The sequence below is a fragment of the Accipiter gentilis genome, chromosome 11 (assembly GCF_929443795.1).
Source record: "Accipiter gentilis chromosome 11, bAccGen1.1, whole genome shotgun sequence".
NCBI lineage: Eukaryota > Metazoa > Chordata > Aves > Accipitriformes > Accipitridae > Astur > Astur gentilis.
This window is the reverse complement of record NC_064890.1, coordinates 13627482-13651608: the sequence shown is the minus strand read 5'-3', so window position 1 is coordinate 13651608 and position 24127 is coordinate 13627482. Positions and strand designations below refer to the sequence as shown.

At 43.5% G+C, this 24127-nt stretch overlaps 1 protein-coding gene and 1 long non-coding RNA gene across 4 annotated transcripts in view; one reads left to right on the top strand and one right to left on the bottom strand.

The window, feature by feature from the left end:
* Positions 1 to 4903: 4903 nt before the first annotated feature.
* LOC126044261 (uncharacterized) lies at positions 4904 to 9226 on the bottom strand. The gene is made up of 3 exons (XR_007507612.1): positions 8455 to 9226; positions 8076 to 8224; positions 4904 to 7573 (listed from the first exon to the last, which is right to left on the bottom strand). It is a non-coding gene; the product is annotated as an uncharacterized LOC126044261 (long non-coding RNA).
* Positions 9227 to 9550: 324 nt separating this feature from the next.
* RSBN1L (round spermatid basic protein 1 like) overlaps positions 9551 to 24127 on the top strand; it is a 55728-nt gene continuing 41151 nt past the window's right edge. For 2 of the 3 annotated variants that reach the window (XM_049813589.1, XM_049813587.1), the window contains exons 1-2: positions 9566 to 10285; positions 22203 to 22316. In XM_049813589.1, the coding sequence (XP_049669546.1) occupies positions 9640 to 10285; positions 22203 to 22316 (760 nt within the window). In that variant the 5' untranslated portion in view covers positions 9566 to 9639. Of the gene's footprint in view, positions 10286 to 22202; positions 22317 to 24127 lie in introns of all 3 variants that reach the window. The other variant, XM_049813588.1, reaches the window with a different exon arrangement.

The window sequence follows — 24127 nt, the reverse complement described above, 5'->3', positions numbered from 1 at the left end:
TCGCTTGCGTGATTCAGAAGGCTCACTAGAGTTAATTTTTATCTCAATGGTATTATGTAGATGTATCAAGCAAGCACTTTTCAATGTCTTTTCTTTCAGTGATTAAGACCCCTTGTATGTGTGAGGTATTTTTCCATCTGTTTTCCTCTCTTCCTCTACGCCCTTCCTCCTTCTCCTCCTCCCTCCCCATTATTTCCAAGAGTCAGAATCAACCAGCATGAAGGAGATCACTTGGAGCAGACTCTGGGCCAGAGTCTGTGGCGAGATGATTCTTTCTACACGCTTACTGGAATTTGGGGCTATCCATCACATACGCTTAGCATTCCTGCCTCTGAGCCAGGGCAAGACTGTACAAGTAACAATGTACAGTACAACTGTGAGTTTACATAAACAGGCTGGGAGGAGCCAGGTTTTCTCCCATGTTCAAGACGGTGATCCGAGGCTGATAGCGATGTGTTAGATTTACATTAACGTCATTAATTCCATCCTGAATGGATCCCAAAGCCCCTAAGTGCCATCCAGTACGTATATGTAAACATTTTTGGGTGACTTAATGTAAATATGGTCTAATGAGAAGTAAGTATAGTATCTTCTACTTAAACCTAGCTTGCTGTCTCTGTGAGATGCTTTCCTAATCCTATGGTCTAGAAACTTCAGGTACAATTATATTCCAGTTACGCTGATACATCTGAGAAAATCTAAGGACATTATGGCAAATGTGTTTTCACTTGCAGCAGTTTGTCTTGAATTAACTCTTTCCCAGAACCACTGGGGCCACTGATGTGAAGAGCTGCTGCCTCTAATGTGGAATAAAATATAAGAATAGACAGAAAGCTCTTTATTGTCGATTTTTCCATTTAGATGTTGTTTACATGAGTGAGAAGCTGAGGTGAGCAGTGAAAGATTAGCTGCTACTTATAAGTAGCTGGTTGGGATTTTTTTATATGTACACACACACACTTACAAATTGCTACTCTACAAATAAGTGCCAGTCTCTAAGACACCAGACCTGAATTTCCTAGAATTAAAGGTACTCCAGAGAACTGTCTCTGAAACAGCTTAGATTATAAGCGTCTAGGGATAGGGGAACAAAAACCCTCAGGAAATCCATTTGTATGTCAGTTTTTAAAAGAAACTACGGCAACCTATAGAGAAATATCTCACCGCTTCCATTGCAAAAAGTGACAGAAATAGAGGGAAGAAAGTCGTGTTTAGACCAATTTTTCAGGGGGTTGCCTTTATTCCCTTCTAGATGCACGTGAATTTTTCTGGCCAGCCGTGCATACTAGTTCCCTACCCGTACACCCCTCATAAAGGCAGAATGACTCCTAGTGACCATGCACAGGTCCTCTGTGTCCCTGGGGTTGAGAAGGAAATCCATGGTCTGTGATACAGTCCTTTGCCACTGACTTTAGCTCTGGCAACAATAAGGGATACGCATAACTCACAGGAATTCCTTGTTAAGGAATAAGTATTCTTTTAGAGTTTGGTTTGGGAGAGTCTATGACTTTCCTTTCATAGAATCATAGAATGGTTTGGGTTGGAAAGGACTTTAAAGATCATCTAGTTCCAACCCCCACTGCCATGGGCAGGGACACCTTCCACTGGACCAGGTTGCTCAAAGCCCCATCCAGCCTGGCCTTGAACACTGCCAGGGATGGGGCAGCCACAGCCTCTCTGGGCAACCTGTGCCAGTGCCTCACCACCCTCACAGTGAAGAACTTCTTCCTTATATCTAATCTCCATCTACCCTCTTTCAGTTTAAAGCCATTACCCCTTGTCCTGTCACTACAGGCCCTTGTAAAAAGTCCCTCCCCATCTTTCCTGTAGGCCCCCTTTAAGTACTGGAAGGCTCCTATAAGGTTTTCCTGGAGCCTTCTCTACTCCAGGCTGAACTGCCCCAACTCTCTCAGCCTGTCCTCATAGGAGAGGTGCTCCAGCCCACTGATCATCTTCACGGCCCTCCTCTGGACTTGCTCCAACATGTCCATGTCTTTCTTATGCTGGGGCCCCCAGACCATAATTTTTTTTCCCCTTTGTATTATCATTAGAGTTGACTCATTTGAAACGGTTATTTTTAAGTTTTTCCCTTCTGCAAGGCAGCATTCCCTCGTGTTGATTATTGCTTTGGAGGTGTAGGCTCTTTTCAAGTTTTCATAAGCAGCAAATCTGCAACTGCTACACTTTTTTTTTCTTTTTTTCTGAAAGGATGTTAAAAAGCAGAGTTGCAGTTGTGATGCCTGTTTAGACACAATTCTACTGTTTTTTCTCTTGGGAAAATATCCGCACACACTTGGGCCCTGGAGGAGTCTTCTGAGCTGGAGAACATCTGGCTCCAAATCAACATCTTCCCTTGGTCCAGCTTGGGCTCCTATTGCATTTCTGTTTGTGGAGGAAGAAGGTTAGAGATTCTGAAACTGAAAAGCAATGGAAATGCAATGGAAATGCTGGGCTTGTAGGTGTCACATACCTACCCATGCATGGATACCACATTCCAGCTCTAGAAAACAGTGCAGAAAGTTTCCTGCTTGTTTCTTTCTCCCTTGTTACATTAGCGCTGTTAACATAAATGAGTTTTATTGCTCCTGATCCCACGGATTTGAAACTGTCCTATTTGGTTCTCCAACCAACGTTATGCACAGCTCTAAATGTTACCTCAATAGTACTGATAGCTGCCAATTTTTTTCTCAACCTGTAGTTAGAGGGAACTTTGACAGTACTTTCACTAGAGTTTTACCTTTTCTTGTTTCCAAAGCCATAGCATCACAGACTAGGGATTACAGATACTTACCAAGGGATTTCTCCCCTGGATTGAATGGGCTGAAGGAATCTTGGATTTAACTTGGATGAAGATAGGTCTCTCAGAATATTAATACTCTCGTAGCTCGCTCTGTGGCCTTCAGAGTACAATTGTGAAACTTGCCTTATTGCAGTCATCTCCCTCAGTGCTACCTGTCCTAAATGGCAGCTGCCCTTTCCTGTTTGTTCAGCTGGTTCACTCTGAGTTGTCCACAGAACCTGAAGATTAATCATCTGTTGTCATCCCCTGAAGTAGTACTTTGTTCAAGTGACTTTAACTTTTCTAAAATCTGCAGTGGAGAGCAATGGATATTCTATAATTTAGCTCAGCAACATCCAGAAATCACTGTGTAGATTTGACATTGTAAGGGGATTTTTTTCTGCTTTTACGCTATGTAACACCCTACTTTTGTCACTTTCAAAGGTCTTCCGAGCAAGTTTGTGCTACAGTCTCTATAAGGCAAAATATTCAACATGTCTATATAGCATATTTTAGCACACATCTGATGCTGGACCTACTGGGTAGTGCCGACTGAGGAGCAGTTAGCAATAGTAAGAAGGGGCAGGAAAATGCTGTTAGTATTAACGAAACTGATTTTATGAACTTGTAACTTTCTCACCCCATTGTTTGTGAAGGGACTGCACTTCAGGAACAAATGAAGAGCTGTTTAGGGTATATGGCAAGAGAGACTGGTAACTGCGTCCTATACTGTGCATGAATTTTACCCTTTACATGCAAAGATTTGAAAATCTACATTCAGAGTTAAAAGAAGAATAAGGAAGGGGTGGTAGGTTATGTTGGTATATGCAACTGACTGAGTAACAGGGACTGTAATTGACTGTAGACTGCTTGGGAAGAGCTTGACTGAAACCTAAGCAATGTTAAACTTTTAAAAAAGATCTTGTGAATGCATCCTAATTTTCAAAAATATCTTGGTAATTTCACTGTGTCAGTAAAACAACAAATTATTAGATTGAAGGACATGGTACTATGAGGACATTTGGTAAAACTAGGATTTACAGAATTATTCAGCACTGTTGTTAACAGAGGTTATGTTAAAACTTAAACCAAAAAAGCCCTTAGTCAAAACCAAACTAGAACCACAATCAGCTGTGAACCCCCCAGATTCTCCTGTTGCAAGACTCCTGTAGAATTTCCAAGCTGATAGGAAAGAAAGGATGGGGTATGGGGCTATTTTAAGTGCACGCGGATACAGTTCAACTTATTTGTTCCTGGAAACGCGGCCACTCTAACTCCTTGTCATAGCAAATAGATACTGATTCCTGTGCCTGCTTAAGCAAAGGAGATGACTTGCAGGTCATTTGGAGTGGCCCACAGGCAGAGCACCAACCAGAGGAAAAGACGATGATTTCCAGGCATGGCCCTGCAGAGCGCTGCCTACAGAAAAAGCCCTTCTCCTACAGCCTCCTGTTCACCAAGGACAGGGCCAACTGCAGTCTTGCTCTAGCAGCTCTGGTATATATACTGCAAGGTTTAGGCTCTGCATTGTACTTTTAAAAATGCAGACAGGATATGGTGAATAATTCTTAAGAGTGGTTGGACTCTGAAGGAATTTAAGTGAAGGTAGCTATAATGGTAGTGGATTCTAAGGGAAATGAAAAAAAAAATGACTACTTGTGTAACTATCTGTATAGATCTGTGCAGACCAGAAGAGAAATCAGGTACCTCAAATGGTAGTGAGGAGGGTATTCATCTGCAAAAACTCCAGTCGCAAACCAGCAGCTTCATTTGAAGAAACTTATTTTCTCAATTTTTACTGAAATAAGAAAATGAGCAAGACTTTTATCCACTCTCCCCCACCTCCCTGCAAGGAAATGAGTTATGCTTGACTTGCATCCTCTTGTTTCCATAGTTTCCCAAGTTTTAGTCATGAATTATGTTCCTTTTGTATTGAAAAATCCTAAGGACCTTTCAAATAGACTAAATTTTTTGGATGCTATGAAGACAACAGCAAAGCAAATTATCTTTTCAACTGCAAGAAGATATAATTTGAAATTGTGTATATCAATACTTTCCAAATTTGCTCCATTGCTGTGGCTGTTATCATACTTCAAAAAAGAAATATAGAAGCTAAGGCATTTCAGATGTTAAACACATGAGAAAAAAAAATGTTACAAAGACTGAAGAGCTGTTCCAACAGTAATATGTAGCTATTTGAAAAACACATTAAACAAGAAACAATTATTGTAGGTCCTCTCTGAAGTGTAAACTCCCTTTTGTGGCTTTTATGGATTCTACAAAGTGTTGGCAGATGAACAGTGTAATAAAAAACATTACTGTTCCCAGTTGTCTGCTCTGCCCCTCTTCCAAGTGTCTAACCCACTACCCCTGAGCAGTCAGAAAAAGAGACATCAGCTGGTTCTGTGAAAAAAGAAAGAAAGAAAAAAAAAGGCCTTTTAGTATAAGCCTCGCTGTCACCTGTTTAACTGAAGACGCTGGGCTGCACATTGATGTTGCTTAGGTGTGGGGATACTGTCCCTTGCAAAGGACAACGGTGGGGTGGAAATTCTTACCCCCCTGCAGCAAGGCTTGTTACATTGTCGGCAGCTCCCAGTTACTCACCAAGTTAGTCCCGACTGTGTCATTTAGTTCAACTGTTTGGGTGGTAATTACAGAAGAATTTGGGTATGCCACTGGTTGTTCTGAAAACTTTGACTATGGAAAATGAGGCTTTTCTAAAACAAATCACAGTTTTACATGATGAAACTACCTTTGTAAGTACATTCTGTGCACATAAGAAGGCTAGTTTTCACCTGTTTCCAAAGGTGAATAAATTTACTTTTAATGAATTGTAAGAAAAAATGAATAGCGTTAAAAATTCCATTTAGCTAATTTTGCAGACAGAAAACAGCGTAAGTGTCTAAGTGTTATCAAATGTTTTCAATTTACTCTTGGCACAATTATTTCCACGCTTGAATTGGGAACTGAACAGATGCCAAACCAAGGAAATAAGTGCATGGAAAGCAAACTGTTGAAACAGTAAAGAGATTAAATAATGTTTCTGAAAATTGTATTTCTATTTGGAGACCTGATTAAGGTTCTGGAGCATCACTTTGGTAGGCAGCTAAGAGCATAAAGCCAAAACAGTGTAACTCAGTCTGTGTACGGCATTTACACATAGCTTTTTACTTTATAGGGGACATCTGAAATTTGTCAGTTTAGGTGAGCATATACTTTAACTTGTTTAGCTTCCTTAGTTGCTGAAACAAGACAGGTATTTAAACAAATGTTTTGCTTAATAACCAATTATATCAGCATTTCATAATTATTCTAATTAAAATGACAAACGTGTTTGTAAGAAGCAAGGCAACACGCAGGTAAGCGTATCCTTAATGCATGCTCCATACTGGACTGATGTGTGGCTGGCATTTTTACTGTTACGGTTTTGCCTCTTTTGCATTTTTGTGGTCTAGAAAACCTTCAGAGATTTCCCCAAGTGCGTATAAAATTATAGAGAAAAGCATATTCATATCATTTCCACAATGAGCTTGAAGTCTTCTACTAAAACGATCAGCTTCTCTGCTCTCTGTATTTATGGATTCTGTTCCATGCTGCAGTCATTCCACCAAGGACCGATCCCCACAAAGGCTGAGTTCATAAATCTCTGTGCAGTCACTGCAGGGGGACTGGAGTTGTGACACGAGATGCTACTACATTTCTCTGTAATAGTATGGTTTTAGGGGCAATGTTTTTGACGGTGTTTCTCGAGATTGCATCATTTTATTATAAGCATATATATTTTGCTGTTTCCAATTAACATCAGAACAAATTTGTGATTCTAACCTGTATTTACCCCCTTTTTTTCCAAGACATTTTTTTTGTTCTGAAGCATTTTTGGTGGTTCTTATTTTGTCTGTGTTTTGCTCACAAGCATCTGTCTGTGGTGTATGCACCAGGATCCGGAGGATTAATTAAAGTAAAAAGAAGTAGAAAGGAAGACGTACTGAAATTTGGTTTAAGTATTATGGAATGCGTGCTCACCATAGATACGGCATAGCACTTTAATGCATCCGTGTGATCAGTGACAAGTGACAGGGACAACACCTATTTCTCTAGTGTGCCCGCCAGACTAGCCACCACACGGCAGCAGCAGGATTGTGGGATCTGAAATACAGGGCTGACTTCTGAATTTCAAGCGCCCTGTAATTTTCCTGGCTGACAAATGGGTATGAGATAGCAGCAGAAAACCTCCAAACATTAGTCACACTGCTTTCCGACAAGCAACAATTACACTGAATAGGTACTCTGTCATCTTGCTCCAGTTGAATTTTTGGAAGAACTTGCTAATAAAAACGTGGTTTATGCTTACAAGCATGATATACTACTTCATAAAGCAAAGGAAACAATAGCTCGACTGAAGTTTAGTAGCATATTGTGAGCTGTCTGATAAGTTTGCTGCACATTTATTATTTACGTGTCAGTTTTTACATCTAGTTTTGGGCTATGACTCCCCCTCCACCAGTTTTATCTTTGTATCTGTTTTCACATTAGTATGTTGCATTAAGATTCAATGCATTTTTTTGTAGACATCCAGCATGTCCAATAAGTTCAGAAATAGGAAGATTTGTCTTCTTAACTACATTAATGTAAGCGCACGTTTGAAGATAGTCAGCTATTTATATAGCTATCTAGCCTAATTAGCCTAATAAATCTTGCTAAGCCTGCGACGTGGAGAAAAGTGACGTGGTACTCCTAGGCGACTTCGGCATTTCAGAGAGGTTGTGGTCGAGTTTCTTGGACCGAAAGCATGCTCTAGCATTTACTTTAGTTAAAGATCAAAGCCCTCAGGAAATGCTGTTCTTCTGTTTTTCAATGCCCCCAAAAGTGAGAGTGTGAAAACATAATTGTGGCTTATCTGAAGTGTAAGTTTACTGAATGATCTTAATATACTGTTGATTTGGTATCACTACCAGCACAGAAGTAAGATGAACTGGGTTGTAAATTAGCCTGTGAGGTTGAGACAGTGCCATGAGGTGCCTGCAGTTTCTTTCTAGAGATATTAAAATGCACAGGTTTTTTTCACCTGCTGATAGAAGCAATAAATTTCTGAGGGAGCTGAAGATGACCTCCGTACTCATAGGCCTATTGTAGCTATTCCAGCCTACGCATGTACGGGAAGACCTGTACCTGGATTTCAGGCTAGGATTGGATGTTAGTTGACTACTGCTCAAATACATGCTGTGAAATGTTCTTCCTGTGCTTTGGCGCAGATGCCATTTTCCCCATCATGCCCATAAATACAGTTTAAGGATACAGGCTCACTGAGGATATTCTTCACTGCTGTCGAGATGAAGATTAAACCGAATCCATCCTGGTTTACAATTTGCAAAAAATGAAATGAGGCAAAGTACTAGGAGCAAGCTTTTTCTCAGGCCAATCAGTTGCTGCTCAAATGAAGATGGTCTGCAAAGCAAAAAAAAAAAAAAAAAAATCTAATCTCAAAACCTTGTTTGCTTGCTAATACATCATATGCAGCACTTCACAGAGCAATTCGATTTGGCAGCAGTTTGTTGGGTAAAGCTTCTTCGTGTGGTAGCTACTCTGTTCTCCCCACTGCAACAAGGGGACTTGCAGGTACGACTGACCGGAGTAGGAGACTGGCACTCCAAACGCTCCAGGGAACAAGGGCTCACCTGTTTATGTCTGTGACCACTTCCCGCTTACACTAGCTCTTGCGAGAATTTCAGTCTGCACCTCGACAGCGCCTACGGCAGCGGTAGATGCCAAAGGCTTGGCTGGGGGGGGCTCCTGCCTGTGAGGATAAACTCCGCGTTACCGGCCGTGCTGCCTTCTGCTTTGGAGGAAGCAGCAGCGCGACCTCCTCAGCAGAGCGGGCCGACGAGACCGGCATCGGACCGCTCCGGCGGGGCGGCATCTCACACAGCACCGAGCCTCCGCAGCGTCTGCCCTCCTCCCGGCCGTAAGCTGACCTCCTCCGGCTACCCGGCAGAGCGCGGAGAAGTCGGGTGCAGCCGCAAGTGCCGCTGCGACCTCAGCCTAGTGCGCCAAGCGTGGATCCGAAGGAAGGCCGGCAGCTCCAGGACAGCAGGCTGATCCCCCGCGCTGCGGCAGCCTCTGCGCCGCGGACCGGCTACATCACCTCACGGCTACCGCCGGCGGACCCTCCCGGGAACGGCCGTGTTTCTGAGCAACAGCCTTTCTCAGGAAAGCAGCCCGCGGGGCTGCAGGGATCCCCTCGGCCGTCCCCTCAGCCAGCGGTACCGGGCGGCAGCGGGGAAGCCCCAAACCCGAGGAGTTAAAGGAAACCAGCTCCCGGCTCGCCAGCGCCTCCAGGACCCGCCGTAACGCGCCACAGCCCGACCACCCGGATCCCCGAGAAGGGGCTCGCCGGGACGCGGCCCCTCAGGCCCGGGCTCCCCCTCCGCCTGCCGCGGGGCGGCCCGGCCCCGCCCGCCGTGGCTCGGGGCGGCTGCCCGCCCTGCCTCCCCCCCTCTCCCCCCCCCCAGCGGACGGCGCCCGGCGCGGGGGGTGCTCCCCGCCACACCCGCGGGGTCCCGGTCCCGTCCCCGGTCCCGTCCGATCGCCGCCTTCCCCGTCCCGCTCCCGTCCCCGAGCAGCTGCGCCCGCCCCCACAGCCGCGGCGCCCCCTCCCCTGCCCCCGCGCTCCGACTGCGCACTCAGCCGAGCCCGCCGCCCCCAATCCCCTGAGAACCCGCCCCCTCCTCGCCCTGCGATTGGTCGATCCCGCTGTCTCTCCGACGCCTCCCCTGCCCATTGGGCGAGGCGGGGGCGCCCCCCGCCCCTCCCGGTTCTGTCGGTTGAGGCGAGCCGAGAGTAAATAGAAGCAGGAGCCCAAAATGGCGGAGCCGCCGAGCCCTGTTCGTGGCGCGGCGTCGCCCGAGCAGGAGCCGTTCGGCGCCAGGCCGGCCCCGGACGCGAAGGTTTCCCGTGGGTCCCAGCCAGCCGCCAAGAAGATGAAGGGAGCCGATGAGAGGAGCCTGAAGGGCGCGAAGCGCGTCAACGGTGAAGGGGGCGGTGGTGGCGGCGGCGGCGGCGGCAACGGTGGGAGCGGCAAGCAGTCGCTGCCGCTGCCAGCGGTCGTGCCGAGCTACAGCAACCCCGCGGCGTGGGGCTTCCCCGCGCTCCCTCCCGGCCCTTCCGGGAGCGCGGGGGGCTTCGCTTTCCCTTCTCAGCTGCCCCGGAAGCTGCTGTCGCCCGCCGTTTTGCTGCCGTCGTCCGCCTCCCCCTCCTGTTCGTACCAGCAGCACCAGCACCGCCACCACCGGCACCGCCTGGCTCTGGCCGTCGAGGCGGGAGGCTGCGGTAGCGGCGGGGCGGCCGGCGGCGGGAGCGCCAAGCCGAAGAGGCCCAAGGAGAAGCGGGACAAGGAGAGGAGGAAGCACGGGGCCCTGCCCGTGGTCGCGGCGGTGGGAAATGGCGGCGGGGGCCTGAGTGCGGCCGGCCGGGAGGAGAACGGAGAGGTGAAGCTGCTGTTGCCGAAAGGTGAGGGGCGGGCGCCGCGGCGGTGCGCGGCCCGCGGCGGGGGGGGAGCGCTCGCTGCCCGCAGCCCGAGGGAGGCTGAGGGGCGGGAAGGGAGGGCCGGGAGGAGGGGTGGTGAAGGCTGGAGGAGCTCTGGACGGGGCAGCAAGACCGGGCTGGGCAGGTGCTGTACGTGAAGGTGCCCGGAGCTGCGGCAGCTGCCGTGAGGGAGCAGGAAATGGTTGTGATGCTCGGATCGAGCCGTTAGAATGGCCGCCTGCCCCCGCCCCGCTTCAGGACGCCGCGGCCGGGGCAGTGCCGCTTCGCGGGGGCCTTACCTGTCCGCCCCCTCCGCCCTGCCCTCTGGAGAGCCGGGGACAGCTAGGCTGGGGGGCTGCGTGCTAGACCCCGGTAGGAGACCGCTGGCGTTGTGTAAGTTTGTGGAGAAGGCAGCGGCGGCTTAGTCTGCCGTCAATCCTGTCAAAAAAGGGGGTGTGGAGTTAGCGATGGCGTCAGCTAGAAGCTGCCAGAGGCCTTAGGTTTTCCTACCTATTAGGGAAGTAAGGGTGCCCAGTAATTTACTGGAGATCTGCGAACAAAACTGAATTTCTGTCGTTGTGAGGGGAAAAAACGGGGAAGACCACATGCTACAACCCCACCCCCCACCCCCCCCCCCCAGTTTTAAAATTAAGTTCCGAATTATGTCCTTTATTCAGTTATTAATTTTTACAGGCTAAGTCATCGAGTACTGGAGAGCATGCAGTTAGATATGTAGGCTTTTGAAATCTCATTTAGTTGCTGCTTCAGGTTTGCTTTATTTCTGAAGATCACTGGGGTAAAATCTTCCAAGAAATGCTCGAGGCCTTCAGGAGAAGGGGAGGAGTGCTGGGTCAGTTTATTAATGGGGCTGGACAAAAACGGCTGTACCAGGTAAGACCAGGTATTAGGCTAGATTCTTGCTTATGTTCTTAAGGATTGTGATCAACAGTAGATGCTTAGGAAGTAAAAAGCAATACGTGAATATGTGAAGACAGTACAAGCATACATGCTTTTATTTTCAGTGTATGCTTCCCCAGTCTCCAGTGACCTTAACCCAATGTCGATGCTTTTGCATTTACATTGAAGTATGAAGAACTTGAAACATTCACTCTGTTACCTAGTTTAAGCAAGTTTCCTTTCTTTCAAAGGAAAGATAAATTGTAGCTGTTATGTAGGCTTAGGTTACTTTGGTTGTGGTCCATACCTGTACTTATAGGATGAGGCAAGCTTGTAGAGAACAATTAGTAATACCAGTATGCCTTTTTGTCTATTGATTATGTTGTCTGGCTGCCTTACTGTATTTTGCACTAATTGCCACTAGCATCTTAGACTCTGATCCATTTACCTTTGAGTACTTTCCTTTTTTTTTAATTACTTGTTCTTTTTGGTCAGCGTGTTGCTTGTATCATTTTGTTCTTGGGATCTTGATTGCTGGTACAGGGGGCTTTTAGTATGTCACTTCAGTGCTTTCAAGTATTTCATTTTAGTTTTTTTTTTTTCTTGTTCCTGTCCAAAAGAGGGCTTGGGAAAAGTCTTAAATGATACTCAGTACGTTTGATGTTGGTGAAACCTCCATGTCTTCAAGGATAGCCACTAAGAAACTCAACCGACTATCTTTCTAGCAAAGCTATGGAAATAATAAGCATATTCACTCAGATTTTCATAGTTTCCTACCAGTGTTACAGATTCATGTTAATCTCTGAAAACAGTATTACAGTAAGAGGATGAAATGTTTTTTTGCACACTGGTAAAAGAAATGATTGCACTGATGGTGGCAATTGAATAATTGTTAATTGAACCCTCTTGGAAGCAGTGATTCATCTTTAAAGAGGAGATATTGCACCTTGTATCTGGAAAGGATATTTTCTCAGAACTTGTAGACTGATAGGCACAAGTACTTGCCTTTTAGTTGCTGTTTGCTCAGAACAGATATTTTTACCTTTCACCTATTTCTTGAAAACCTAAGTACAGGCAACAAATAACATTTTCCAAGGCAAATGATGCCTCTTTGGTATCCGGGTCTCCACATTTCTGTTTAGATGAAGTGGTTCTTATAGCTAAAATTTTGTGGTGTAGTTTCCTATATAAATGAAAAACTTACTGTATATTTGTGCAGATAAGGCTGTAAGAAGGTGAGGGATGCACTGAGTCTTCTGCCGAGAGCAGCCAGCCTTTTCAGAGTGGTTCTGTATTTGACTGTAGATTAAAGAACAGGTTTGTGCTGTTAATCCTGTGAATAATGGACTTTTCAGAGAGGAAAGGAGAAATGCAGTTAAGATGTAGGGAGAAAAGAATGACTGGGGGGGCATGCAGAATCCTAAGTACAGAGGAGAACTAAGAATGATATATATTAGGGTGCCAGGTTGGAATAGGTAGAACCTGTGCTTTGGGATTGCTGGGGCTATGGCATAGTCTAGAAGAAGATACCATAGGAGCTCTGGTTGCAGCAGTGAATGAGTGGATTTGAGATATTGACATGAAAGAGGGAGGAAATAGCAGGCAAAAACCGTGTAAGAGGTGATTCTGATCCTGTTCTGGGGCAAAGACATATGTAGTTGCTGTAGAAAGGCAAGGAAGGTTAGAGGAAGGGTGGGATAGAGCGAAAAATTTAGGCGGTCTACAGATATAACATCAGGGTGAATTTATTAGAGGATTTTGTATAATAAAGCAACCTGAGAGGCTTGCGCACACAAAACGTATAGGCGGAAAGTAGGAATGAAATATATGTCTCTTTAGGTGTAATGAAATGAGTTCATAGAAGCTGTTGTATGTGCAGCTGGTAATACTTTCTAAAAATCAACCTAATGCAGACAAGTGCAGTCTCTTGTTCCTGGAGTCTGCAGTTAGACAACCATTTTGCTTTTGGTGCTATGGAAAATGAGCAGCAACACGGAATTGACAGTATTGATGGTTTTTTCTCTCACAGCATTCAGAACTGATATGTGTATCGGTGTTGCACCTGCCAGAAAGAAAATTGTGCAGACGAGGAGACTAGAGGTGCAGAAGTCTCTAAAAGAGGCAATATTATCAAAAGAAAAGCAGGTGGAATGGGTGAGATTTCCTTGATCGTTTTGAGGCTCTGAAGATGGAAAAACTCCATCCGTCTAGCCAAAGTGGAGATGCATTGCACATGGTACGTGGGATGGAGTGGAATTCCTAATTGAGCTTGGTACTGATAAGGGTGCCAGTGTCTGTGAATTGGGAGGAGTCGCGTTTCTCATCAGTGAGTTGTGTGCATACTCTGCTACACACAGCAGTTATGATGCTAAGAATAAGAGCTTTGCGTTGGTGGGAGGGAGGGAGGGCCTGCACAGAGCTTAGTACTGGAGAAAATGAGGAATGAAGCTAGGGGGATCAGGGGGAAGAATGGCAAAATTTGTCTCATGGGATTGCTGAGACAATGTAGACAAGATAATACAGGGAATCGGGGTGCGCAATGATGCGGAATGAATGAATGTGAGATCTGGACTTGGAAAACTGTCATCATAGAACTTTGAGCAGTACCAGTAGCATTTTCCTATTTCTAGTTTAATTACTGTGATGATGATGAAGGGACATGGACACCGAGGAGGAAATTGTGAGATTTTTCACCTACCATTCAAAAAAGCTGATTATAGGACCTGATGTTTGTTCTTTGCTTGTGATAGTGATTACAAGGTAAGAGAGTGTAGTTTTGAGGCTCCTTTCTTTTCTAAGTGATAGGAAGATGTTAAGCTTGATTATAGCCAAGATGGGTGATGTGTTTAAAGCTCTTTAAAATTTTTGTATTTTCTTTCTTGAACAAGTCTTCATTTACAGATTTCTCTGATCTTCCAATTAATTCGAAAGACCTTTAACTTGCAGAGTCATAACCAGGCCTTACTTACAGCTTGTGTTTCAATTAAATGAATGGAGTTGAGTGAACCCTTCTGAGATGATGATCTAGCATGCAGAGAATCTGGAAGAACATTTTGCCATATGCATGATTTATCCTGCAGATACGAGGTTTAGACTGTTTAAAATAAGCTTATATTTCACTTGTCAAGTATGTTCTGATAGTGGAATTAGTACTTGTGTAACTATTTTTGTTTTAAAACATGGTGTGAATCAGACGGAAATGATTGCTGTTCCAGTTTATGACTGTACTAGTTCAGTTAGTCATTTAACTGATACTCTGCTCTAGCACTTCATAGTTGAAATTGTTTTCTTAACAGTGCAAAGCTCAGCTCAGCCACTCCTCACTTCATCAGATGACACCTGCCCCAAGTTTTTTGGTTTGGTCCATAGACTTGCTGTAAGGTGTGATTCAGATCCATGCACCATCTTTTCTGGGTTTTGTGCCATTTCTGTGTACCTTTTCCCTTTCTCTTCATTTTTTTTTCTTCAATGATCTGTTTGCTGATAAGAGAACCTTAGTTTGCAAGCAATTACAAAATGACACTGGTATTTTAACTTGCAGATGGGGGTTCCCTATATGAGCAGGAAAGCTGAACATGGTACTGTAGCTCTTGTTTTTACTTCTAGTCTTCCCCCCCCCGCCCTGCCCCTTTCTCTTGCTGCCTTTAAAAGATAGGTTAGATTTCTGGTGGGCATTTACCAGTGATTCTTCTGATAACTTTGGTTTTTTTGGGTTGCATGACACTTCCAGGTTTTAAGTTTTCAAGAAATTATACTTTTCAGGCTTACTAAGTTCGTTTTGCATCCGATAGGATGCGCATTTCGTATTCTGACTTAGCAAAGTAGGCTGGAGAAAGTTTTGGATCTTCTTTTTTGCCTCCTTTAGAGCTGGGACCATGCATCTTGCTAGTTAGATTGTCTTTTTTTCTTCTGCTAAACATTTCCTCCTTCTGTTTACTTTTATTTCCTTTGCTTTTTTTTTTGTGCTCTGTGGCTTGACTCACTTCCCCCTCCCCCCTGCCAAACTCCTTAAATTTAGCAGTCATTTTCATGCTTGTGAGGCCTCATGATCACTCTCTTCTGAATTCTTTAATATATTTCTATTTAGATACCCCACTGTAATTGGCAATCTCTGGAAAGTGTTTAGGGTTTTAAGTGTAGTATACAAGACGAAGAGGGACCTCTCAGCTTTCTTTGCATGTTGAGATTTTGATGCAGTTTAGTTTTGAGAGTTGATAGTGATATTAACTTAAGTGTCCAACGTTGAGATGAATTTGGAGCAGTGTATCTTTCTCCTGAGGGGCCTATCCCTTTTTTGTTTCTATGAAATAACTGTGAAACTTTGCTAGGCAGAACAAAATCTTTCACTTTCTAAGCTGGCCAAAAAAGCAAGCCCCTCCTGTACCCCAGAATCTAGCTCTGTGTAATTCACACTGCAGAAACTTATTCCGGTTGTAGAATAATAAATAATTTTTCTTAGTTGAAACAAGACCAGTAGGCTGAAACATCAGATCTGAAACTGCTTGCAGAGGCCTTGTTTGTAGCTGTCATGTTCTCCACTACTGATTTCTGATACAACTCCCCAGTGCTTTGTGCTTAAAGTTCGCTCATTCAGTTCTGCGTGTAGAAGGTCTCCTTTAGAGTGCAAAGATTAGAGGAATTGTAAAGATTAGATTTAAATTTCTTGGAAGTGTTTTGGTTCTGAAAGGGGTCCATCTTCCTTCCCATTCACTGGAGGGATTTCTTTAGTCATATCTTGGATTTTAAACTTTAATTACTGAAAGGGATGTCAGCCAAATACTCCTCGTCATTGGAATGAGAAAGCTGTCATGACTTTTGGGGGGGTTGATCTCAGAAATACTGTATGGGTTTTTTCAAGTTCATTAAATCAGAAAGCCTGCTCTCCAGTGTACCTTGTATGACTTGATAAAAGTGCAGGTGTCAAAACTGTTAACATAGTGGTGTTAAACATACTTCATGTATCTGCATAACCAGATAAACATGGCTTCTTGAGGTTTTATTTTTATGGGTATTTGTATAAAGGGAGGAGAGTGGTGATAGAAGGGATGGTAACTGATGTTTATATACGTCCCTCCTCCTCCCCCTTCCCTTCAGTTACAATACTGTTGGTGTTAACCATATTGATGGTGTCCGTTAGCAGTAGTTTGTAAATATTTTGCCTGATGTTCGGTGACAGCCCTTAAATCAAAGGGAGGAGAGAGAGGCAGAATACTTTGAACATAATCTATGACTGACTACTAATGTGGGTTACCATCTGGAGAACTGATGCAAAGCAGCTGCAGCTTTTGGCATCTGACAAGGTTGTAAAGCTTGCCTCTTTCAGTGCTGAAATGGACTTGCTTGAGCTCCTGCATTGGCTTCAAGTTGTGAATTTCAGAATGTGACAGTGACCACATTGCACAGTCCACTACAGAGTGTTTCCCACTTGACTCCTTCTCTATGCACTCAATTTACCTTTTTGTAGAAAGCTTGCAGTAGAGGCAAAGATCTGGTTAAATTTCTGAAATCTGAATGGTGGTGTCTCTGAATTTGTGTTCCTTTATTTACTACTTAGGAAATCACTGCAATCGTTATGAGAAGATGTCTACCGAGTTAGGAAACAGAAAGCTTCTACTATAGCCTTTAGTTGTAAATGGCTGTTTAACTTATAAATACAGTACATATTCCATTTCTTATATTCACGTACTTAACCCAACATCCAGAAAAAGTAGAAGCTTTTGGATTTGAAGAGGAAGTATGCATATCACTTTTAATTCATTCAGTTAATCATGTGGATTCACTGTAAAGTGAAAACATTCTTCAGATACCATTTAGGAAAGTGATGTAGAACACTTCTTAATGGAATTCTTCCTGTCTGTGTACAGCACTTTTTTTCATATACTGCTGTTGCTGCATTTCATTCATGGGTGTACTGTTTCTATGACACTGAAACCAAAGAATATGGACTTGTGGTGACACTCATTGTGAACTTGAATGAGACATCTAGAAATGTCTTCATTCCTTGGGTGTTGTATTTCCTCCAAATAGGGATACTTATGCCTACAGAACTCTGTATTTTAAAAAGGATACACATGGCATTAGCTTATTTAGTACAGTTGTATTGGGTTTGCATGGCAAGGTTTTGGTAGTGGGAGGGCTACGGGGGTGGCTTCGTTGAGAAGCTGATAGAAGCTTCCCCCATGTCCGACAGAGGCAATGCCAGCCGGCTCCAAGACCGACCCGCCGCTGGCCAAGGCTGAGACCATCAGCGATGGTGGTAGCGCCTCTGGGATAATGTATTTAACAAGGCAGGGGGGGAAACTGTGTAACTGCAGGGTTGAGAGAGGGTTGAGAATATGAGAGAGCAACAGCCTCGCAGACCCCCCAGGTCAGTGAAGAAGGAGGGGGAGGAGGTGCTCCAGGCGCCGGAGCAGAGATTCTCCTGCAGCCTGTGGGGAAGACCCTGGTGAGGCAGGCTGTTCCCCTGCAGTCCATGGAGGTCCACGGGGGAGCAGATCTCCACCTGCAGCCCAGAGAGGACCAGAGGAAGTGGAGACCCCTGGCAGGCTCCTGGCAGGACCTGTGGCCCTGTGGAGAGAGGAGCCCATGCTGGAGCAGGTTTTCTGGCAGGACTTGTGACCCTGCGTGGGAGCCACACTGGAGCAGTGTATGCCTGAAGGACTGCAGCCTGGGGAATGGACCCCCGCTGGAGCAGTTCATGAAGAACTGCAGCTAGTGGGAAGGACTCATGTTGGAGAAGTTCTTGGAGGACTGTCTCCTGTGGGAGGGACCCGATGCTGGAGCAGGGGAGGAGTGAGGAGTCCTCCCTCTGAGGAGGAAGGAGCAGCAGAGACAAGGGGTGAGGAACTGATCCCAACCCCCATTCCCTGCCCCCCTGTGCTGCTGTGGGGGAGGAGACAGAGAAAATCGAGAGTAAAGTGAAGCCTGGGAAGAAGGGAGGGGTGGGTGGACAGTCTTTTTAAGATTTAGTTTTTATTTCTCATTACCCTACTCTGATTTTGATTGGTAATAAATTAAACTAATTTTGTTCCCCAAGTCAAGTCTGTTTTGCCAGTGATGGTAATTGGTGAGTGATCTCTCCCTGTCCTTATCTTGACCCGTGAGCCATTTGTTATATTTTCTCTCCCCTGCCCAGCTGAGGAGGGGAGTGATAGAACAGCTTTGGTGGGTACCTGGCATCCAGGTGAAGATGTGAAAATTTTTCACAAGAGTGAAAAATAACTCTGTAATAGTAGAGACTTTTTTTCTTCAGGCAGTAGAGCTCGAAAGCTAAGGAGTGAGCCTAAATCTTACTGGACCTTCCATGGGTGATTCCTACTATGCTTGGGATTTTTTTTTTTTAAACCCTAGTAGGGAGTATTTACAAACTCTGTTTAGTCCTTGACCAGTTATTTCCTGAGCACCATAGTTTTCTGTCAGTAGCATATGGAGCTGACCTGCATTTTGGTAGGGGAAAAACTTTATGAAAAGATACAGTGTTTCTGAATCTTTACCCTGGGATACACATTACTTCAAACTTTTGGCTTTTGGTTGTAGGGTAGAGGTAGGTTAAAGGAGTAGGAAGTCTGTATGTGTGCAGGAAGAGCATGTGGTACAATGAGCAACGATGTGAGATGACTCTAAGGGTTACTATACTACAATAACGTTTATATGTATGAAAAGTTTGTATGTATTAATTACTGTGTTTTAGTCATAATTGTCCCTAACGTAATTGTTAAAAAAAACCAGTGGAAAATACAGATTAATGTGGAGAGACCTGAATATATGATTTGGTCTTTGGAGGCAGCCCCTAAAATTCATCAAATGAACAATAGGATAATGTTTTAAGGACCACTGACTTCTTTGGGTGTTGAATGTCACAAGGAAGCAATTGCAGCTGTAGTAAGCATTGGGCTAAGGAGAAATAGCTATCAGCTGTCCCGGTATACTATAGTGAGTAGAAACAGACATCAGTCAATCCAGCTGTGTTCTGGCCAAATTGAGAGCTAGTGTATTGCTTAGGGATGACTTTAAGATTAAGGATTTTGGTACGAGTGATGTGCTGATAAAACAAAGTGCTAATTTAAATCTGTAGTAGAGGAACTGGTATTTTCCCAGAGACACCTGTTTCATTGCATTTTTTTGTTGGTGTCTTGTATGGCTATTAAGTATTCTTTTTTGTTGCTTCAGATGAGATTCATGGCATCATGATGACTTTCTCCCATTCGAAGAATCAGAATACCAACTTTTGAGATTTGGTATTTTCTCCCTTTTCAAAGTTGAGCAGACATAACAGGGTTTGTTTGATTTTTTTTTTTTTTGTCTGTTTTGATCAAATAATAAAAAAGCCACACACCCCCCAGATGAAAATGGTAGTCAAATCCTCATATTCAGTACCTGATCTTTTGATTATTCCTTATCAGAACAACTTTGTTAAAAGGGAGAGAGCAAATAGCTCAGCTTAAATACAGCTGAAGTTTATATTGCTGGAATGCTATTTTTTAATATCTACTAAAATGGAGAAATAGTTATTGAAACGTAAATATGCTTAGGTGGCTTCACATAAAAGTACTGTTCAATGATGAATTTTGAAAGGGTTACTATAAACGTTTTTATGATTTCCTGCAGAACTTATGCTGTGCCTACTCCTTTTTTTTTAATTAACCTTTTATTTAGACTAGGACTTTTTTAAACAAATGTGTTGTGAGTTTTGCCAGCCAGAGTAGAAAATACTTATTTTTACTTATAAACTGAAGACATTTGAACTGAGACTTAAGATGAAGTGTTAATCCATGGAGTGACTCATTTCTTATCTATTCTGTGGGCTTTGCGGGAGGAAACGTGAGAATTTGTACATTTAAATTGGGATTCTCAACAGTTTTTTACTTGCCTCAGGCTGTACACTGGTTTTGTTACAGTACCGTGATTTCTAAAGGGGAAATAGTTAAGCTTAATTTATTTCAAACCTCCCTCAGCTGCATTTACATTGTATTTGCAGTTGTTTCAGGTATGATTTGCTTGTGGCTGTTGCTAGAGGAGGTCACAGGACACTTCCATTGTTTCTTTTGTCTGGAATGTTTCACCATTGACTCTGCTAATTGCTTTCTGGATGTGAAAATAAACTAGAGGCTCTTTAAAAGGTTTCAGCTTGTTCTCTGTCCTTATGTGTTGCTTCTGACAAAACTGGAAGATTCATTGGCCTGTGATGCTATTCATGTGCCTACAATAAAGGATTCTTTCAGTCTTTTGCTGGTCCTCTTTGAACAAGGCTCAGCATTTGTATATGCTCTTCAATCTTTCTTTGATTCGTAAGTGATAGCAGAAGTCAAGTGTGCCCCTTAACGGTATGCAAATGTTGAGATAAAATCTAGTCTTCCTATGATAATTGTAATCCTGGCCGAGTTGAACATTCAGTGCAGGTTACAAATCAAGCCTGGTGTTATAGCCTACTTGCTGAGTAAGTGTCAGCTTTCAGAGTGTTACTTAAACTCCTGTTGTATAATTTATTTCTGACTTCATACTCTTAAACTGCGGGGGATTTACAATTTGCGGATTTTTTTGGGGGAGAAGCAGGCAGGAGAGGAAGATTCATGTCTGCTTAACCTATTCCTAGAAAGGACAGGTTTGTGTTGCTTAGGAAAACTTGTTTGGATTGCATGGTCTACTATACAGATGAATCTGCTTTGTCATCCATTCTCATTGAACCTTAGAAGGCTGTTCTTGAATGCGATTGTTTCAGTCGCTTAGAACTGAGACTTCCAGACAGTTCTAAGCACAGCTACCTTACTCCTTTTTATTTTTGTGTCAGCATAGTTTCTATTCTCTCCCCACTGCTTATCTTGATCTGTGGATAGACAACAGATATATCTCAATTGCCATCTCTTTCAGTTTTTTTTTCTTTCTTAGGTTCTTCCCAAAATATGGTCTTCATCCTAACAACTGCTAGGGTTCAAGTTCTGTAGCCTTACTGGAAGACTCCTGGAAGGAAAGATATGAATGCTGTGGAGTCATTGTTACAGCGTTCATTTATGTGGATTACTGTCAACCCTTTGTTTAACTATTAACATGTTTCATAAGTCATCAGATTTCCTCTTTCCCTGTGGAGGTTAAAAAGCCCAGTAAACTCTTGGAGCAGGTACTTGGCTTCAGGCCAAGAGACTGAGCATGAAATGCTGGCTGCAGTGCATCTAAGCCTAGTAAAATCTGACTTCTCTGAACGCTTGGCCTCAAAAGTAAATCGAAACTCGGCTTGAAAAGATTACTGCTTGAAATTATTAATTCCTCTGGGTCTCGTATTTTTCATGTAGAAAGCAGACCTAAAGTCTCTGCTTTTGTATGACAATGATTTAAAAACCTGGAGGAACGTGACAAGAAAGTGAATGAATTATGAGATTGCTCAGGTAAGCTGTTGCTGATTGTAGGTAAGCAAGGGAAGCATCAGTGCATTGTATCTGCTGTGCAAATACAGCATGTTTCATGTGTTTCTATTAATTACATCTTACTGCTATTAATGCATTAGTGTAGCTGGCGAACTTAATGTAAAAGATTTTGCAGCTGACAAATTGTCTTCGTTCCAAGGTACTTGAAAAAGCCTTTAAAGTTTAAACTATGTGAAGATATTTATGTGAGGTTTCTAGTGTATATGTGCACCCAAGAAAATACAAACTGTACTCTTTTCCCCATTTGTTATCTAATGCGTGTAACTTGAATTTCAAGAAATAAGAGCCAACTGCAGATGCAAAATAAGAGCACAGGGTAGTAGGAGTAAGTGAAAATTGTTAACTGTATACAGTTAACATGCTGAGTTGTTGCATACAGTTCTAACAAACAAAACTGGTCTGAGTTAAATAAGCTTATGTTGGATTATGCAACAGATAAATATTAGGTTTTCATATTATAAATACTGGGATTTCCTTTCAAGTCCTCCTTTTATCCTCTTAATAGAGCTCACGTAAGAGTAATATGAAACGTGCATGCGGCAATTAGTTTTCTGTTCCTACTAAATTATAAAATATTTGCATTTCAGCTCAAATCAAAGACAAAATTAAAGAAAGGGAAAAGAAGCAAAAAGAGAAGAAGAAGCACAAAATAATGAATGAAATCAAGAAAGAAAATGGAGAGGTCAAATTATTGCAGAAAGGTAGGTTCAAACTATGTAGCGGTATTTAATTCTAGTGCTTTAAAATCTTCATATTTGGTTTGGATACTGAGTTTTAATACTATGTTTTTCATCTAACTTAAATGTCATTTTCCCGGATTAGTTAGTATGAGGATTGCAAACTAAAACTTAACTATAAATGTTAATTTTTTTGTTAACGGTGTTATATGCTGGAGATTAAAAATATAACTGTCACCACAATGTTGTTTATACAGTAGTGGTAAAGACTAGAGCTTCAAGGAATAATATTGGTGATACCTACATCTTCTCTGCAGTTGCTGAAGAAGGTCATTATTTTATATATTGTAGAGAAGAAAAAATTACTGTGTATCACATTTTATATCTAACGTTAAATGCACAAAACTGAATAACTAAGGAGTTATGATTCAGGAATTTTGTCAAATACTAAAAAATAACGTGCAACAGGCAGTCTTAATTTTGGCTTCTTTCTTCAACTTCATTTACTGTATGTAATTAAGATCATGTTCTCACACTTGCTCGTACAATTCTAAGATTCACTGGATGTACAGTGGTTGAGGTTGCAAGGGACCTAGTCCAATGCTGCTGTTCAAAGTAGGTTCAACTACAGTAGGTTGCCCAGGACTATCAGATGCTATGTTTCTCCAAGGGTGGAGGCTCCACAATCTCTCTGGACAACCAGTATCAGTATTTGACCACTCTTGCAGTAAAAAAGTCTTGTCTTATGTTTAAAAGGAATTTCTTTTTTTTCAATGTGTACACTTTACCTCTTGTCCATCATCGGATACCTCTGAGTATTGGCCTGCATCTGGGGAAGAATAACCCCAAGCACTGGTACATACTGGGGGCTGACCAGCTGGAAAGCAGCTTTACTGAGAAAGACGTCAGGGCTCTGGCAGACAGGCAGCTGACTGTGAGCCAGCAGCGCACATTCACAGCAAAAAAGGCCAACGGTATCCTGGGCCGCACTAGGAAGAGCGTTGCCAGCAGGTCGAGGGAGGTCATCCTTCTCCTTTACTTAACACTGCTGAGGCTGCATCTGGAGTACTGTGTCCAGTTCTGGGGTCCCCAGTACAAGAAAGATATGGATTTACTGGAGTGAGTCCTTCACATGGCCAAAGATGGTGAAAGGACTGGAGCATCTAGTAGGGCCTGTTGCAATAGGACAAGGGGTAATAGTTTTAAACTGAAGGAAGGTAGATTTAGACTAGATATAAGGAAGAGTTTTTTACAGTGAGGGTGGTGAAACACTGGAACAGGTTGCCCAGAGAGGTGGTAGATGCCCCATCCCTGGAAACTTTCAAGGTCAGGTTGGATGAGGCTCTGGGCAACATGATGTAGTTGAAGATGTCACTGCTCGTTCCAGGGGAGTTGGACTAGATGACCTTATAAATGTCCCTTCCAACCCAACCCATTCTATGATTCTCTTCTGTGATCTTTCCTATGAGGAAAGGCTGAGACAGCTGGGACTGGTCAGCCTAAAGAAGAGGAGGTTCAAGGGGCATCTCATCAATGTGTATAAACACCTGATGGAAGGGAACAAAGAAGGTGGAGATGGCCTCTTCTCAGCGGTGGTCTGAGGCAGGAGACAGTGGACACAAAATGCGTTAAATTCTGTCTGAATGCAAGAAAAAAACCCAAACAACTTTTTTACTCTGAGGGTTGTTGAGTACTGGCACAGGTTGCCTACGGAGGTTGTAATAATACCTGACTGGACACAGTCCTGGGCAGCGTGCTCTGGGTGACTGTGCTTGAGCAGGGGGTTGGGACTAAACGATGCCAAGAAGTCTCTTCTAACCTCAGTGCTTCTGAGT